We start from the raw sequence: 18,877 nt of genomic DNA, 5'->3' as shown, positions 1-18,877 counted from the left end.
TGCTTTCATTGCAATTTGAGGAAATATCTGAAAGAACTAGTCCCATATTAAAGATTTTCTACTAAGTGTACTGGATTCTGTGTAATAGTTTGTACTAAAGAAGTGAACTAATGTTGGACTGTTGCTCATATGGAAAGTACTGTTACATATCCTTGTCCTGAAGTCAGTATTGAGATGATACGTAAGATGGGTAATTCCTGTCGATACCCAAAAGTTGAAATGTGTTGGTTTCTGTGGTGGGGCGTGGTCTGCGGTGCCGCTGCAGGGGAGGCGGACGCACCTGCAAAACATCTGCAGTCACGCCTCGCCAGCTTAAAGTCTGTGCTGGGTCCTGAATAATGTTGTTGTTGGTTTGTATGTGTGGTTGTGAGCTGCAAAGCTGCAGCCGTGACAGTGTAAACCACAGGTGTCCAACTCCAGTCCTTGACAGCTACTGTCCTGCAGCTTTTAGATGCATCCCTACTTCAACACAGCTGAATCAAATGATTGGATTACCTCTTCAGCATCCCATCAAGTTTGGCAAAGGCCTGGTAACAAGCCATTCATTTTATTCAGGTGTGTTGGAACAATGATGCTTCTAAAAGCTGCGGGACGGTAGCTCTCGAGAACTGGAGTTGGACACTCCTGCTGTAAACAGGAACCGCAGAGTAAGAACAAAGATGCTGAATGTGTGGACGGGTCTGCCGTGTGTTCTTTGCAGTTTCTTTTCAAGTGAAAAGTCAGTATTATTCCAAATTTTTGTGGTACTGTGACTAAGAATTTCCAGTTTACCTTGTTTTATTACAATGTGAGGACTTTGGACTTGGTCCAGTTTGGTCCCTGCGTAATATTGTCTTTCTATTATGGATCAGGTTGATCGTAAGTCATTCCAGATACGCTGAATGACTTATTGTAATTGTTAAGATGAAACCTTCATCACCCTCTTTAGAGATCTGACCTCCTTCCTTCCTGTTTGGATGTCTCACAGGCATTGGTCCTTTACTGTTCTCTATCACTAACTGTTCGCTGAGGCAACGTTGTGCTCCGTCTTACTTTAAGCATGCTGAGGTAATTCCATTATAGCCAGCTCTGCTTGCAATTACCAGCCTAATTCAAAGTTACCATTCATTAGCAAATTATTAGAAAAAGTTGCCGAAAATCAATTTGGACATCTTTATTATGCACACTACAAATTTCTGTCCTTTGCTTTTTAAAAGCAGCACTCCACTGAAACTGCTCCTTTAAAGCTCTATAATGATCTTTTAATGGCATCTGATGCAGGAAATTGATGCTCTGTGCTCGAGTTGCTTGACCTCAGTGCTGCCTTTGATACTGTTGACCAGAATAAGGTTATGGCTGGGATCTCTGGCTGAGCACTCAACTGGTTCCCCTCCTATTTATGTAGGACATTCTCTGTTAGGGTGAGCAGACACTGCTTGTTCAAGCTGTGGGGTTCCTCAGGGTTCCACCCTGGGTCGATTGGTGTTCTGTTTTTAGGTGTTAGGTGCATTTCTTATTATTTTCATTTATGACATTCAGTTTACATGTCTTTTAAGCCTCGCCAGCTGCACAGGCTGTCTGCCCTGGCTGACTCTATATGTGGGATTAGTGACCGACTTCCATCAATTGCCTTGTTTTAAACTCTGATGAGACTGAAGCCATGATTATTGCTCCTCCTGATATGCACACAAGAATTAGTCAAGTGATTGCTTCTTTTTACTGACCAGTGTTCGTAATCTTGGCATAATGTTTGATTCCTTATTGAACTTTCACATATAAACTCTATCTCACATTTCATTACAGGAACATTACTAAATTGCAATCTATGGGTCCTTTTTTGAAATGGACAAAATTGTTCTTGTGTTTGTATCATTGTGTTTAGATTATTGTAATGCCCTTTTTACTGGCTTAAAGAAATCACCTCTGTTATTCCTCCAAGCAGCACAAACTGCTGCACCCAGACACAGCTCACATTACCCCTGTGTTACTCTTGTTTTTACTTTGGTTCACCATTGATTTTAGAACTCGTTTTAAGATTTCACACTTGCATACAGAGCATTAAATGGACACACTGCAGACTATTTGTCTCAACTTCTTGTTAAACACACTGCTGCTCGCTGTATCCACTCACAAACTCAAAACCTATTAGCTGTTCAGACAAGCATCCAGACTCGGGGGGACCGAGCGTTTCGGTCTGTAGTCTCCAGTTCTGGGACAGTTTACCACTCCAGCTCCGCTTAACTCTGTGGACTCTTTAAAAAAACAAAAATTAACAACTTTTCTGTTTTAATCGGGCCTTGTTATTCTTTTGTTATTTATGTGTTTTTTTTGGTTTGGTTCGTTGTTGATATCATGTCTGAATTGTTGTTCAGCACTTTATGAATGTTGTATCTGTAAAAGACACTATATAAATAAACTTTACTTACTTACTAACAGACTAGAGGTGTAAACAACTTTTTCACAAACTCATCTTCTCTACATCACACATGAAAGTTGGGAGGAAACTCGTCTGTTATGATGTTAAATTACTGAAGCCTGTTTACTGGGTAATGCTAACAGTGTTCCACACACAGTACAGGCCATAACTGATCAAAGCAGTGAAAGCAGAGCCAGGGGCAGCTTGACTTGCACACTGGTCTGAAATCATCTTATCATAAAGGATGGAAGGTTTCTGCACATTTACAATCTACTGTGCAATCTAAAGCGCCTTGAGGCGACTGTTGTTGTGATTTGGCGCTATATAAATAAAATTGAATTGAATTGAATCGAACATGCGCAAACCACCAGAAAAAAGCTGCGAGCCGTAAAATGGAGAGAGCTACAGTTTCCTATGAGCATTAAAACAGCAGCAAAAACAGCAAACAATTCAGGACATTGTGGTGGTTTAATGTGAAGTCATTGTGATGGAGTGGTGCACAGGGGTGTATTTAGTATGTACTCGATTAGACGTTGGAAGTGCTGAGAAATCAGCTTGTGGAGTGGGAGTGGGAAGTGATTTTGGATTTGGGGTGGGCGATTAGGAAAGCCATGGGGTCACATCTTTTTTCATCAGTGTACAGCTTATTTGTGATTAATGGTGTATTTGTTCTTTCTTTGATATGTTGTTTTTGGATTGGTACTAGAGCAGGGCGATATGACCAAAAATATTTATCACGATATACATTTGAAAATTTGCGATAACGATATAACTGACGATATAATTGAGACTAGACAAAATACTTTACAACTCCACAACTTTATTAGTGCAAAAAATCCCATCAATGTATTTTCACTTAAACAAGCAGCTGTTTTTTATGTGCATTAAAGTTATATAAAAATGTAACAGTGCAAATTCCTTGCGGACAGTTTAACCAAAAGGCATTTCCAGTGGAAATTGGCCGACATATCCTCAGCATAACCATGTATAATATCCACAAAACTTAAAAAGAGGTTATACACACACAATACGGTAATATTATGTTGAAGCACAGTACGTATCACTCCGCGAGGCGCCTGCCTACGATAGCCGTAATGCTCCGACAATCCATCAAGCGGTGCGGCTTCGTACCTTAGCAAAGTCGTACTAAAACATTTGACAGATTGTCGAGCCCCGTCTACCACATAAAATCGTTTTGAGGTCAGTAAACACAACCAGAATTCATACATCAGGCACACGGGATTATAAGGGACACTGTCGATTTTCAGAAAAATCAAAGGATTGATTTTAAGTGTGCCGTATTTTCCAAACAACACGGTAATAACGACGGCCCGCTAGCATGCTCTACCAAAAATAGTGCTTTGTTGTGTATCTGACGGACGAAAGCTAAACCAGTTCCACACCACTGAAGTTGCAGCATTTTTACAAACCAATTCTGGTTCATCCGTTTCATTTAACGATCCACTTTCGCTCTTCTCATTCTGCGTCGCCGCCATGTGCGTATGTAAACAAAGGTACTGCGCATGTGCGTTTTACCCACATTCTATTGCGATATTTCATTTTCCTATCGTTGCCCAAAATTACACCGGTATTACTGTGAACGGTCTGATATAGCCCAGCCCTAATTGGTAGGAATGTATTTATTCATTTTGTTATATTTGTTATTTAAACTGGTCTGTGGTCAGTACACTGTTGCTCTGAGCTGTCTTCTTTCTGTTTAAAATGTTCAGCCTAAGCACTGATCAGCTGTAGGCAGATATCGTATCCTTGGTTAGTTTATCTGGACTGTGTGAAGTGTGTTCCAGTCATAGTGTCTCGCATACAGTGCTTAGCAGATAATTTTAATGGAATATGCTACTTGCAAACATATCGTTTTCACTTTTGCAAACCCCAGTTCAACCTGGTGCACACTTTAGTTATCAAACCTGAGTCAACAGTTCATGTTTTCCCACCTGACTCGGCTCACATGGTTCTTCCTACTCATGTAGAATCTCTCTCCATCTTCCTGCACTGAAGTCACACACAAACAGTGTTGGGACTAACGCGTTATTAAGTAACGCGTTACAGTAACTACGTTATTATTGTGGTAACGAGCACGGTAACTAGTTATTATGCCAAAACCAGGAACGCGTTACTCGTTACTGGGATTTAGATAGGCTCGTTACTCGTTACTTCGTGTGGTGGATATCGCGGAGCTTCCACAGATTCAATGTTGAATCTGTGGTGGAAGCCAGCAGGTGGATGAAGGAAAAGGGAGGCAAGAGGAGAGACCCGAAGCGGCCGCCGGTCCGCGTGTCAGGTGAACTGAACTTCAGGTAAGAAGTTATGACCTGCAGTCTATCTGGGTCAGATATAAACCAAGTTTAGGTGGAGTTTATTTTCGGTATGCTGACATTTTCGTACTGCGTGCTAGCTAGCATGACGGAGTTTCTATACAGCTGGGTGGGTGCTATGTTACTGATGTTGAACTTTATTTTGTTCATACGGTTAATTATTAGAGTTTCCAACCGTCCCGTAAAAAACAGAATCGTCTGGTATTCAGAGAAAATATTACGCGTTTCGTACTGAGGTGAAAAGGAACACAGTTTGTCCCGGACTTCAGCTACAATGAAAAAGACACAAAGCTGAAGCTGCACAGCTGCCTCTTCTTCTCTCATTCTCTCCTCTCCTGTTTCTACTTCAATCACGAAACTGATCAATGATCAGCTGATCGGCTTTTCTCTCTTGTTTATTTATCGCCCACTTTGCGCCAGAAAGAGGAAACCAGCGGAGGTCGCGTTAAACAACAGCAGCACGTTTAAGCTTGATCAGCTGTTGTTAGAATTTATTTAATATTAATTTCTAGTATCAGCTGACGTTTGCTGGAGTCACAGCCGTAAGGGTGCTGGTCAACACACAGTCAGCACACAGTTTCCCTCTCACCAGATATCCAAACCGATATCTGGTGAGAGGGAAACATGAAGATGAAACCAGGAGATGTCCTTACTGAATCATCACAGCTGAACAGGTGATGGAGAAACAGGTTTACCTTTTAGGTGACATGAATGAGTTGAAGGGAAGTTATGAGCTGTTTCTGAGAGACAAATAACACCAGCATCCTTTTCTACATAGCTGACAGCTGGTAACTGTGCAGGGGCGGGTCTAGCAAATTTTTGCCAGGGGGCCAGGTAGGGCATTAACAGGGAAAGGGGGGGACAAGGAAATAGTTTTCTTTATTATTCTCATTTAAAATGTCTCGCTTTTAAAAAAATAATTATCTGAGTCTTACAACAAACAATTGATAGATTGATACATATATACCATCAGAACAGTGTGCATCACTGTCACAACAGTGTTTGTTTTCATTCAAAGGCTTTATGATTTTTCCTATAATGGTGGGCCGGTCTCTAGTCAAAATGCCCGGGACTATTTTTTTGTCCCAGTCCAGCTCTGTATGCAGCTCATCTGCAGTCTGGTGTTACCTACATCTTCCTATTCAGAAGGCAGAATTTCCAAGTTCTGAGTACAATCAAAAGCACCACGACTGCAGTTTTGTGTTGGATGTAAAAGCAGGCTAGAATCATGGCGGCGGTCAACGACGGTCCAGGCGTGATTTTCTCTCGTGGAAATGTGCACATTATTTTTCCTTTCTATTGGTAGGTGGCACAGTGCACTTGTGGCAAGTAAGCAAGCTAGAAGACTGGCAATCTGGCTGGGTATCCAGTTACAGAAGCAACACATTAACAAGAGAATTCTGAGTAAAACCAAAGTTACTTTCCCTAGTAACTAGTTACTTTGAAAGTAACGAGTAACTTGAAGTAACTGAGTTATTTTTTTAGAGAAGTAACTAGTAATGTAACTGAGTTACTAATTTAAAGTAACTTACCCAACACTGCACACAAACATGTGATATTCAACTGAAAAACAACATAAAAATACTCGAAGTTATCTTAAGAGCAGGGTATTGATTACCTTTCATAACATACTGCTACTAATAATAATACTTTTTATTACTTGGCACCTTTCGAAACGTGCAAGGTCACATTACAACACAAAACAACAAGAACAGTATTAAACGATGGGAACAGAAAAGTAAAACAAAAAGGTGAAAGTAAAAAAACAAAAACAAAAGGTAAACATAAACAGGATTTACAACTGCACGGCACTAACGTGTTAACGAGCTAACCGCACTAACGTGTTGATGCCGTGCAGCCCTCGCACGGGGTGATCCGCATTAACTCGCTAACGGAGATTTGCTGTGTTAATACGGTTATGGCATTAACGTCATTTTAACGAGAGTAACGCTGACAGCACTAGCAACTATAGAACAATATAGACAATAAGACTGCTGCTGGCCATTGATTACATTACATTACATTAGCTAACATTTGGCACACAATAAGCAAAAACTTTTTTACACTTTGAATCTGCACTGACTTGTGTTGTGAAATTACTTTTTCATTTTCTTTATCATTTATTTGTACGTGTGCACTGGGCGGTTAAACCTGTTTTTGTTAACCTGTACCCTCTCCAACAGAAACGCTGGACAATTATATATTAGAAGACAATGTCAGAGAATAATACTAAATCACATTGTTATTGCTGATGTTACTTTATTTTGTTATTGCTACTCTTTCAGGGGTGCTACAGTCAAAGTGCATGAGCGCCTCATCACAGGGTCTAAACTGGCCAGTGGTGCCATCAGCTGGGAAAGACCAGATTTTCCCTCATGCTGCGAGTCCAAAATGTTATTTTCAGCTGTGACAATATTTAACTAAAAAGTGTGAGTACTGACTGAGATGTGCAGTATTCTGATTTGGATGTTGCTGACTTGGTGGTGAAACACAGGCCTTGCTAGTGATTCATGCTGAGTCTTTTAGACTCACTGATTAATATTGAGTTTAGTGCACTTTGAGTAATGACACTGGTTTTTCAAAGTGATTATTGTTATTATGAATATGATGTATTAGACATGAATTTGGAGTTGTACAAAGAAATGATTGGCAAAAGCAAATCCCTGAATCTGCGATTAAACACATTAAACACAGTCTATTGATCCTGTCACACGTCTAAATGTATCTGCTGCACCAAGACAGTAGAACTGGTAACTAGCTCTGCTCGTCACACATAGAGTAATATTTGGGGGTTGTCTTTAAATGTATAAGATTGTAAGAGGTGCAGTAATTGCAAATAAACGTAGTCTCGAGGCCTAAATAGTCATAACGAAATCCTGACTTTTCGTATGTGGTTTTCAGCATTCAGCCTGTAAAGTCTGCATAACTCGAACAGTTATTAAGATGGCAAACAGAACACGAACTAGCGAGAGGAGGAACTGCTCCTGCACATATCCCTCGCTTTGCTCTTTGCTTTCTGTTTTCCTCGCTGAGTGCAGCAGAGAAAGAATAACAGCAGGGCTGGGAAATGGAGATCTGATGCTCTTTATGCAAATCAAATTCCAGGACTGCCATTCATTTCCTTCACAGTACCCTGAGGACGGAAAAGGGAGTTGAAAAGCACACGGAACAAAAACAGTGAGGAAAAGTTGAACCCGGGTCAGCTTTGAGCAAATATTTTTACAGAATCGGAGCAGAGCTTTGTGAAGGCCAGTCACTGAGCTGTATTCATTCTAGCTGAGCTGAGTCTAGTGTTTAGTTACACTTCTCACCAACGCTGCACTCACATCCAGTGATATTAAAAAAATCAACATTATAACTCTTCACCAACCTTAACCGCATCATCTGGGGAATTTGCCTTTAGATCAATCATTCCGATGTTGTATAATAATAACGTCAAATTTTCAATTCTGATCTTCTTCAGCAGTTGCATCTGTAGACAGACCGACTGTCTTAGGTTAAGAAGCGTTGGTTTTTTTTGCCAGTTCTTGCTTTGTTTGCTTAAAAACAGTCTGAGGCTAACATTATTTTCTCTCGTTAAGGACGGATTTCGTCAGATGAGAGACTGTTTGGTTAGACTGTGACGTGAAATATGATCTAAATGTATCCATTTGATTTACAAGGATTATAACGACAGCAGTACTCGGGGAAAGATGCTTTAAGGACCCTTCCAGTCAGCTAAAAAGACCATGCTACCAATGTTAGTGCCACTGATTTACACGTGTGTAAAGATGAGTTCTTCTCTCTTCTGTTTTGTTGACAGAGCAACCGTCCAATCATCACAACTCCAGCCTCCCTCCGGTACCACCCCCTCATCGGCAACAACCCTCAGTAACAGCTCTTAGCCAAGCCCTGAGCGCCACACATCACACTGGCCAATCCCTGAACTCCACAAGGCAGCTAACCCCTCCTACTGGAAGCCCGGCCCCTGTGGCCGGCCAATCACCAGCAGAGCTGCAGACCACGCCCCCCGAGAGCGTCCCGCTGCAAGACAGCTGGGTGCTTGGTAGCAATGTACCTCTGGAAACAAGGTAAACTCTCTTTTTCAGCCATCTTACTTTACTTGTCTTTGTTCCACACTACACCTGTAGCCTCTCAGCATTATCACAGTGACAGTGTAACGCAGCTGTGTGACGCTTCATCAGGCTTTCCCAGTGTGCTGCGACGTCAACAACATCCTTAAACAGAATGTTTTATCTCTACATCCTGAATGAGTCCCCCGAAAATCAAAACGTAGCTAGAATAAAAGAAAAACACTATGGGAGGAAAAACAGCAAACTATAGGTAGCTACAATAAACTGGCGCCCCATCCTGGGGTTACCCTGCCTCTCACCTTACAGCAGCTGGGATAGACTTCACCTTACTCATAACCTCGAACTGAAGAAGGTGAAGAAAATGGATGGATGAAAGCAACAACGCAGTCCTGATCCAAGTCCGTAAACAAACAAAATTTTAAAAAAAGAATAATAACAACAACATAATTATAATTATTATTTGTCTAAAGACTTAATTAAGCTAGGATAAGAAATACTTTATCCCATGTATGTCGTGTCGTTGTGAGAGTGGACCACAATCATTCTGTTAGAGAAAGTGCTTCACTGCCTGTCTGTCAGTGCTGCAGAGGTTAGTCGAGGTTGTCTGTAATACATAACAGTTTGTTCAGTGACCTCCTCTTCACCGCAGCTTCAAAAGTGTCCAGTTTGCAGCCAATCACAGAGCAGCCTTCCTAATCACTTTATTCAGTCTGTTAGTGTCACTTATCTCAGCTCTCTCTAGTAGACCACAGTAAGGTAAAGCATGCTTGCCAGCAGTCTGACAGAAGACCAGCATGAACACATGCTGCTATTCTGAATCGTAAATCACTTAACTGTCAACCGTTCACTCATGTTCTGCTTTCTTTAGGCAGACTGAGAATCTATGCAGCACATCAGCTTCTTTGTTAAAGTCTGTTTAGTTGTTTAGTTTTCAGACACTTTGAAACACATTTGGCATTTCAAAGTGTTTAAGAACATCCCAAAGTCACTTTGTTTCCTCTCAGCAGTGACACAAGTTTGATTGGTTGTTTTCTCCCTGTCGCTGTTTTTATTTGGAAAGTCTCTGTTTTCTTCAGTAGGGAGTAGCATTTGTCTAGCAGCCATATGAAGGCCCATTGTTGCCTTGCCTTGCACATGCATACATACAAAATTTATGGGTGCGACTTTAGCCTTGACCCTGTACTCACAAAGTAAATGTGTCTGCTCCCTCCATCGTTTCCTCCTCCTTTGTCCATTTTGCACTTCTTAAAAATAGTGAAAAAGAAAGTGATGCACTGATGAACAGAGAAAGAGATGCTCCAAGTATTTTAGCTTTGTGCCTGTATCTGGCTGTATGTTTATAGTCATGTGCATGTGTGTGCATGTGAAGACCAAGCATTCATCCACGTGTATGGACAAAGAATGAAACTGAAAGCAGTGACGTTCACATGTGCTTTGACTGTTTAGTCTTCCTGATAATATCTGGGTAAAAATTCAATACCACTCGTAGCAGAAGGAGGCTGATTAGCTTGGAGAAGGTAAGCAGGACAATGATTGGACTACTAGAGCAATGAAAATAAAGCTATTTGGCAATTAGACTCTGATGACCCACTATAGCAGAACAGAATCCCAGCGGAGAAAAAAAAAGAATAAGAGGAATCTTACTATGACAGGAAAATGACAGTGTCTCTATAGAGTATAAACCACACTAATGCAGTGTTACCAAAGGCACAGAATATAGGCAGACACCTGCAATAAGGCTGGCAAAGGTCAGGAGAGAGAATAGAGCCCGCAATAAGGCTGAGAGTGGACAGAGTTCAGGAGAAAGCTCTTAAACCTGCAATAAGGCTTGTGTGTTGATAGAGGACATGAGAGAGAATGGAGAGCTGGATAATGTTGGAAGGCCGTCAGAGACCAGGAGAAATACAAGAGACAGTCTGTGAACAAGCTCGGAGGCCGTTTGAGGCCCAGCTGACCTGCTCTAGGTCCTGAGCTACAGCCGCCCACACCCCGCCTAGAGCCAGCCAGTTAGATCGCAGAGTTCTGCTCATTTACTCCCATTCATATGGACCAGGAGTCAGGATGGGAAACTTCAGAAAGGAAGCAGGTCGAACTGACCGCTGTGGTCCAGGCAGACATCTTGCATTAGTCTAATATCTTGTATCTTGCTAGTTAGGCAGGTTAGTTCCAGAGATGAACCAGGAGTGGAAGACCCCTTTGTGTGGTTTGTATTGTAATTAATTAATATAATTAGTTAATGTAATTAATTTAAGTTAGTCAATGTCATATCTCAGGGGAGAACCCTGGCTGGCACCCCAGAGGTAAAAGTACCTATTAAGCCCCCTAATGGCCCCCCTAAACAAACCATCACAGTTGCTGTATAGATCTGTGATGGTTTGATGGTACAGTGTCATGGGCTGTGTGTGGCAGGCAGGAATGAAGGACCCAAATGCAGACTCCAGGAGGCAAAAGGTAAGCTCAAAAAACAGCTTTATTGTTGAACACCTGGAAAACCGGCACTGACTAAACAGGGAATACAAAATAAACTAAACAGGCAGGCAGACAGGGGGAACACGCAACACTGGATGGAACAAAACAAAGGGCTTACATAGACAAGGAAGGAACACAACTGGGGCTAATTACACACAACGAGACAGAGGATGCAAAGCTGAATGGTTTTCATTTCTTCTGTCTAACTTTCACACATGTTCAGACTCCAGTCGAAGCACTGGAGAGCAACTTTGGTATCCTGCCCAAGGATATTTGGCATGCAGACTGGAGTAGCCAAGGATCAAACCACCAAACTTTGTGATTAGTAGATGACCTGCTCTACCTCCTGAGCTAAAGCCGTCCCATCACCCCATCTGTAACCAGTCCTGTTAGTGGGGAACGGAGCATATTTTTGATAAATCCCACCCTTCATGGTAACTTATACAACTGGCATGAAGTTAGCCTCTTGGGATGTTCACAAGATCCTGACTGCAGGTCGTCAGAAGAAGATGACATATTCCACTTGCTGAATGTTGAGTTGAATAGGAGTTATAGCATATACAGCAGAGTTCACCAGGAACGGGAAAATCACATACAAAACTTCAAAGATAAAAATAAATAAAGCATGTAAAGCACAGATAGTGACTGCAGTGGACACTTCAGCTCTTTGTATTTTAAAACTTCACTCTCCTCACTGCTTCATGGACCAAAAAATAACAGGAGCAAGAGTGGCCCACAGATGGGCTGTAACACATCTAACTCCATCTAACAACAGAACTCACTGCACTCCCTACTGGGAATCCTTGGGGATCAGATCTGTCTGGCCTTTCTGGGTATGTCCCATCCATTAGCAGCTGGTTCATTTGTTCTGCCAGGTGCTCATGGAGTCCAGTTAGCTTCGTTAGACAGTAGGCATGAATCATGTCAGGGCCTGGTGCTGTCTAGTGTGGAATTTCGACCAGGCACCCCCAATACAGGACAGTCTGGAATCATCTCTCTGTTTGAAAAGGAGGTGGGGTGGTGACTCGCCCAGCTCTAACCACTGCTCAGCCCTACAGATGTTGGTTGTGCTCCCTCTGAATGCATGCTTGCCAGGATGGCCCTCTGCTCAGGCACTCCTCTCAGTCACAGCTCTACTCTAACTCTATGCACTTGGTAACTAGCTGAGTTATATTTAGTGTCCTGGGAAATTAAGCCCCAACAATCTATTTATTTTTAAGGCTAGCGTGACCTGTCAGAATCCTTTGAGTGATGTTATAATAACACGCAGGTTTTTACTTTCACTGTTTCAAAAAAGGTTAATAAGGGAACGTCCACAGGCTCTTGAATGCAGGATATCTTATCAGAAAATTACCAGGGTTAAAGCAAAAGCCAAATCAAATAACAATAATAATAACATAACCAAATCACTTAATTACACTTATTACATTCATCCCTTACACTAATTAATGCTGAACTCTAGTGCTGATCTTGTTAGGAGAGCGACATCCAGGTGTGACGATGCACTCCTGAGGTGACATCTTGCATCACACATTGTGGCATCCAATCACCGCTGCTGACAGTTAATCAATGTTCAGCCACAGCCTGTCATTCTCTCTCTCTGTGATCTCAACATGATTTCAAACATGAAAATCTCTTCATTACATTTTCTTCTTTTCCATGTTTTAATTTAACATCATTTATCAGTAAATCCATTACATATGCATTTTAAATCATATATGGATACAATGTCCTTCATGTTTCATTGCTTAGTGACATATTAGTGTCTACACACACACGTGCACACACACACGCACATGCACACACACACACCTGTTATTAGAGTCGTTATTATCTTTTTTTTCCATTACATTGGTCAAACTTCCACCTGATTATATGCTGACTAATATTAAGCATAATTAACTTTTTACAAAATCACATATAAATTATGATTGTTTAAAAATGAGAACATACTTAGTTCCCTTTCTCTTATTTATAATCATGCATAATGATGGGAGGGAGACACATTTCTTATCTTTCACATTCATTCATGCAGCCAGCCTCACACACACAGACACTAATCTGCCATCGAATCATGTGTACGCACACAAAATCCAGACATCAGGGTCATTTTCATTATTCAAACTACATTTGTAATTACAGATGTTGGGGACGTTTAAGGGGAAATAAACAGGCTTTCCAATGGTGTAAGATTCACTGTCAAGGAGAATTATTAGAACAAAGAAATAAGCGACTAAACACAAATGTAAATACTTTTTTGGGCTGTTTGTGTGTGTAGACTAAACAATTAAAAATGCATCATTAAACAAAAATAAGCTAAAAACCAATTAAAGCACATAAAGTACAGTTAAAGGTTTTGTGAGACATAAACCAGCTGTTAATACTTTACTGCAGGTCTCTGCATGATAATGACTGATAATCTGTAGTTGCTATGGCAAACTTCACAGACCAAATCTACCTGTAGTCGCAGTGTATTGCCACATGGGGGATTGCTCTTGGTCCTTTAGGTTAGTCCCTGCCAAGAAGGCAGAAGCTGCAGTACACAAAGACTGTGGTCATAACGGAATGAGCCAAATGTTTTACTTTTTTGTCTTTGTTGTGAACTCTACTATGGCTTTCTGTTAACATGTCTTTTCAAATAATCTATCTGCAAAGAGGACTGAACTTAATCAAACAGGCCAGTAGAATTAGCCACAAAGAGACATCTGATGTTGTTAGCCTATACTGTCAAACTCACGTGTTTTGCACAATATGCAAACAGTATGCTATATCCTTTCCAACTAATGTAGTTGCTAAAACATTTGCTCTGACAGAAGGGTTGGGTAGGTCCATTAATGCTAACATTGTGAAAGGCAAACTATCCCCCATAACAGCCCATGATAAACGCCATCGTAAGATTGGCGCTGCCTACAAATCTGTTTTCCCCTTTGATTCCTGCAGATTAATATGTGTCAGTACTGATGGGAAGGCCCAGTTAAAAGAAGCACGTCACTGCAAATAAACAAATATAAAAAGTCTCTTTCATCGTGATGACAGTCACTCTGAAATAAGAACTTACAATGAGTAATTCTAAAATTAGTGAGCTAAGGATGGACTTAACCTGTGATATTTGATCTCAGAACCATAGCTCACGCTGCAGTAAACTGGATTGCCATGGTAACTAATGGCTGCTTTTCACGAGGCTGAGTACCTGTGCCATACTGTGAGCGTGACAGGTGCACATAAGCAACTGTGTTTTTAAAGCAGAACAGCAGTGTGGTGTGTTACTATACTATATTTGTCATCTGGAGGCTTGACTTCTTAAAAAAATTAATAATCCAGATGAAAGATTCTAACAAGTATATAGTGATGAAAGACAACAGTTCATTGCTTGCTCCAGTCTCCAGTTCCCCACTGTGCTGCACACTGCACAAACCCATTAAGTGGATGACTTTGAAATGGTGGCCTCAGCTGAGAATAGAGAAAATACAGATATTTTGGAAAAACATATTCAAAAATGACTTTCAATAAATACAATAAATAAAACACAAAGAGAATTAAACATTTGTGCCTCCCAGATTTTTGTTAGGTGATGATGTCATTTCAAATTAGATGAACACTCCAAAATAAAATATCAATTGTCATTGTCATTTTTGTGAAATTTTAAACAATGACATATTCTTTTTTATTTTCTTTATTTTTCATTTTTGTGGCCTTCATGAGTGTAATGACAGGTGTCCTGCTCCTGTAGATGAAAAAGAAAACTAATTGACTTTTCATTATATGTAGCACCAACTGTCATTAGCCCATTTTTGACCTTCACCAGCCCTCTCTGAAAGATGAACATTTTGGTTATCTATTATGCTTTTTGTCTGCCTGAGAGGCCAAAACTTATTTCACTGAAACATGAGAATACAAAATGGACAAGGATGACCAAGAGGTAGTGTTATGTTGTAAACTTGCTATCAGCTCTTCTCTCTTTCATCTTTTCTTTACTTTTTCAAAAAAATTAATTTAATTTGAACATGTGCATGTGATCTTTGCCAGTCCTCTTTTTGTGGTCTGTTATGTTGTCTTTCAAAGAGAGCAAACTGTAACAGAATAAATCCCACAAATAAAACATTCAAGTAACGACGATCAAAACACAGAATGAACCTGTGTGAGCTCAGAAACCGCACGCTGCCACAATCAACACTGAACGTTGATACTTGATATTAGTGGGGTAATTTGCTGAGCCAGAAACATGCAGGAACATCTTCGTCAGTGTTCAGTGTTCTTGTTCAGGCTCAACAGAGGCCAGACAGCACATGTTGCTCCCACCTAGATTGTACAAGCACCCAAGAAGCAGGACAGCTAGCATCCCACAGGCCTGGGGACAGCATAGAGACCTGAAGCCTGTGGAGGACATCGGTTTTGACAAACAGGGCAATCCCTCAGCAGCACAGGTCGTCCAACCAACTCGACATCCCCACCACCCCAACATAGAGCAAGAGGTGCCCACCTTGCCCCAAAGAGCCAGGCGCAGGGATTGGGCATCATGGTCACAGGGAGAACCCGGGGTTTGCAACATGTGGACCAGCAGAGGAAAAGGGCCCTACACATCCATGCCCTCCAACAAATCACATCACCCAAGCCAGGAGGGGGAGGCATGACATCCAGACAAGGGACTGTAGAGGGAGCAGTGCACCATAAATCCATTGTGATAGGACACAATAAGCCCCAATTGTGTCCAAAAGAATAAAAAACCCAATTAACTCATGCTGAAGCCCCAAGAATGATCAGTTGCTGCCTGCAGGGAATGACTCTAAGCAGCAGTGTGACGCTGCATCACAGATTAGAAGACTTAATAATGAAAAACACTGACCTTGTGTCATCTTGTTGCAATAAAACCAGGAGCAATAAAGCCAACTGTATACTTAATAGAGATGGCACGATACCACTTTTTTATGTCCGATACCGATATCATAAATTTGGATATCTGCCGATACCGATATGAATCCGATATAGTGAGTTTTTTAATCAATAAAACTGTTTTTTTAATATCTTGCTGCATTTTGTATAAGTTCATACTCAAGTTTAAATAAACAACAACACTAAAGCTATTCTGTTATACCTGTATGTAAAAAAATACACTGCACCCAAAATATTTCATAGTTCAGGAACACTGATCAATCTAATAAACTTAATCCTCCCTATTCTGGTATTTTAAAGAGTACTTAGCAGAAATATTAAGCAACCTAACTAATAGGGTTGCAAACTCCCAGCAAAAAAAAATAGGGAACCACCCCCCACCCTCCACCTCATGATGCTTAATCGATGTAATCAACTTTAATTTGATGCAGGGTGAAAAAAAAATGCACAGAAATAAATTATTTTTCAAGAATAATTAAATAGATTCAACATCTTTCTTCAACAGAATTGCAGAATTCACAGATGGTACCTTCCCAAAGGAAAAAGTACTATAGCTTACTAGGGTATATTAGACTTAACAGTTACTATATACAGCAATGGACTTCTATACATTTTAAATCAGATTAAAACTTTGGGTGTAAGATTCTGGCTACACTTTGCTAGATCCGCCCCTGCACAGTTACCAGCCGTCAGCTACGTAGAAAAGGATCCTGGTGTAGAAAGTAATATTAAATACATTCTAACAACAGCTTATCAAGCTTAAATGTGCTGCTGTTGTTCAGCCGCTGGTTTCCTCTTTCTGGTGCAAAGTGGGCCAAAAACAAAGAAGAGAGACGGACTCGCGACAGAAAAGCCGATCAGCTGATCGTTAAGCAGTTTCACGATTGAAGTAGCCGCAGGAAGGTGAGGGAGAGAGAGAGTCAGTCGCTCCATATATCGGTTGTTAAGCTTAACATGGGAACGCTTTACAAACATTCAGAGATGAATTTACACACTTGCTTTACTTCTCTCTGGGATAACTTCCTCGGAGATGAAATGCTGGTTTGGTAGCGAGGCTACAAATACACACAGCCGCTCTATCACGTGAGCACACTGCTCCGACATGCTACGGTTATGAGCCGAGTTACGCCATGTCGCAAGTTTTGTGAGGTGTTTTTTTGATATTTAATGGATCGGATTACATTTTTTATTTCTCTCCGATATCCGATCCAGTAATTTAGGTCAGTATCGGACCGATACGTAATATCGGATCGGTCCATCTCTAATACTTAAATAAATCAACTCAATAATAATAATATGCAAAACAGCAAAATAATTAGCATCCACCTTGGTATGTGTCAGGTTTCTGACAGACCACATCAGAATTCTACAATGATATTTATTTATGGAGTTAATGAGTGAAGACCGCAGTTCAATGAAATGTTTTTTAAGGGACAGATTTTCTTTTTAAAGGAAGTTTGTTCAATAAGGAAACTCAACCAATCATTATTACTAAGCAATTGTTTCTTTTTCCAGTTAACATGACATATTATTATTACATATTATTTCATTTTAGACCAAATTCATGATTGTAGTTTGTAACTACACAGTTGATAATGTGAGTGACAGTAATTAAAACTGTAGGCGCAGAATAAGTGAACCTATTGGTTCCTATAACACTAAAACATTGTGGTTTACATTTAGAGGTCGTGATCCTGTCTTTGACACATGAGCTCTACCCACAGTCAAACACATGCACACACCACTTTGAAGCTTTGATGTATTCCCCCCACTGATGAGGACACAACTGGGTCCTGATTTGTGCAGGGGGTTTATGTTAATAACACACAAGACAGATGTCGAACCAAGTGTTACCATTTTCTAATAAATGTGATTCTTAGTTTAAAGCTAAAGTGAATCCTAATTTATGTTTGGTGAACATGAACTCTTTTTTTAAGATACAGATTTAGTTTACCGTGTTACAGAGTTATTTGCTGGCATAGTTACATTGTTGTTTTCTTCTGAAATAACTCTGTGAGATGGTCCTTTACCAGACACACATTCACAAACTGTTCTGAGTTGTGTGGATTTTGTATAAGCTGAGGCACAGAATGAAACCGAAGTTACATGACGAAATGCATGTAAATTAAAAATATTATGTCACTGTGGTGATGTGTGTGAGTTAATATTGTGAGTAGAGTAGTAGTTGTTAGTGTGTTGTTATAGCAGATACAACATTTACACTTGACTACATTTTTGTTAAACGAGCATGAACATGGTTCTAATCTTCTTTTTTTCTTTTCCATTGTAAAAAAGACCAGATCATTGTTAAGTGTCTTAATGTAGTGCATATGAAGTGATATTATTACAAGATTAGTTATGGCTGTCAGCATGCTACTTTCAGCTAAGAACACTATGGTTACAATAATTTGACACTTGATTATCCGTCTCTGTCTCTTTCTGCTGGAATCGATTTGTACTGCACACACATGCACACCTGGAATAATACCTTGTAGTACCATGTCACCCTATTAGAGCACTTCGCTCTCACTCTGCAGGCCTACTTGTTGTTCCTAGAGTATTTAAAAGTAGAATGGGAGGCAGAGCCTTCAGTTTTCAGGCCCCTCTTCTGTGGAACCAGCTTCCAGTTTGGATTCAGGAGACAGACACTATCTCTACTTTCAAGATTAGGCTTCAAACTTTCCTTTTTGCTAAAGCATATAGTTAGGGCTGGACCA

General features: G+C 40.5%; 1 protein-coding gene across 3 annotated transcripts in view; it reads left to right on the top strand.

Moving 5' to 3' along the window:
• The window catches only part of tenm3 (teneurin transmembrane protein 3), a 298,938-nt gene that overhangs the window by 87,542 nt on the left and 192,519 nt on the right, over nt 1-18,877 (top strand). For all 3 annotated transcript variants that reach the window (XM_039613612.1, XM_039613610.1, XM_039613611.1), the window contains one exon: nt 8,531-8,798. In XM_039613612.1, the coding sequence (XP_039469546.1) occupies nt 8,531-8,798 (268 nt within the window). The remainder of the gene's footprint in view (nt 1-8,530; nt 8,799-18,877) is intronic.

Source organism: Oreochromis aureus, linkage group 6, assembly GCF_013358895.1.
Source record: "Oreochromis aureus strain Israel breed Guangdong linkage group 6, ZZ_aureus, whole genome shotgun sequence".
Taxonomy (NCBI): domain Eukaryota; kingdom Metazoa; phylum Chordata; class Actinopteri; order Cichliformes; family Cichlidae; genus Oreochromis; species Oreochromis aureus.
The sequence above is the reverse complement of the archived record's forward strand: the minus strand, read 5'-3'. Positions and strand labels throughout refer to the sequence as shown.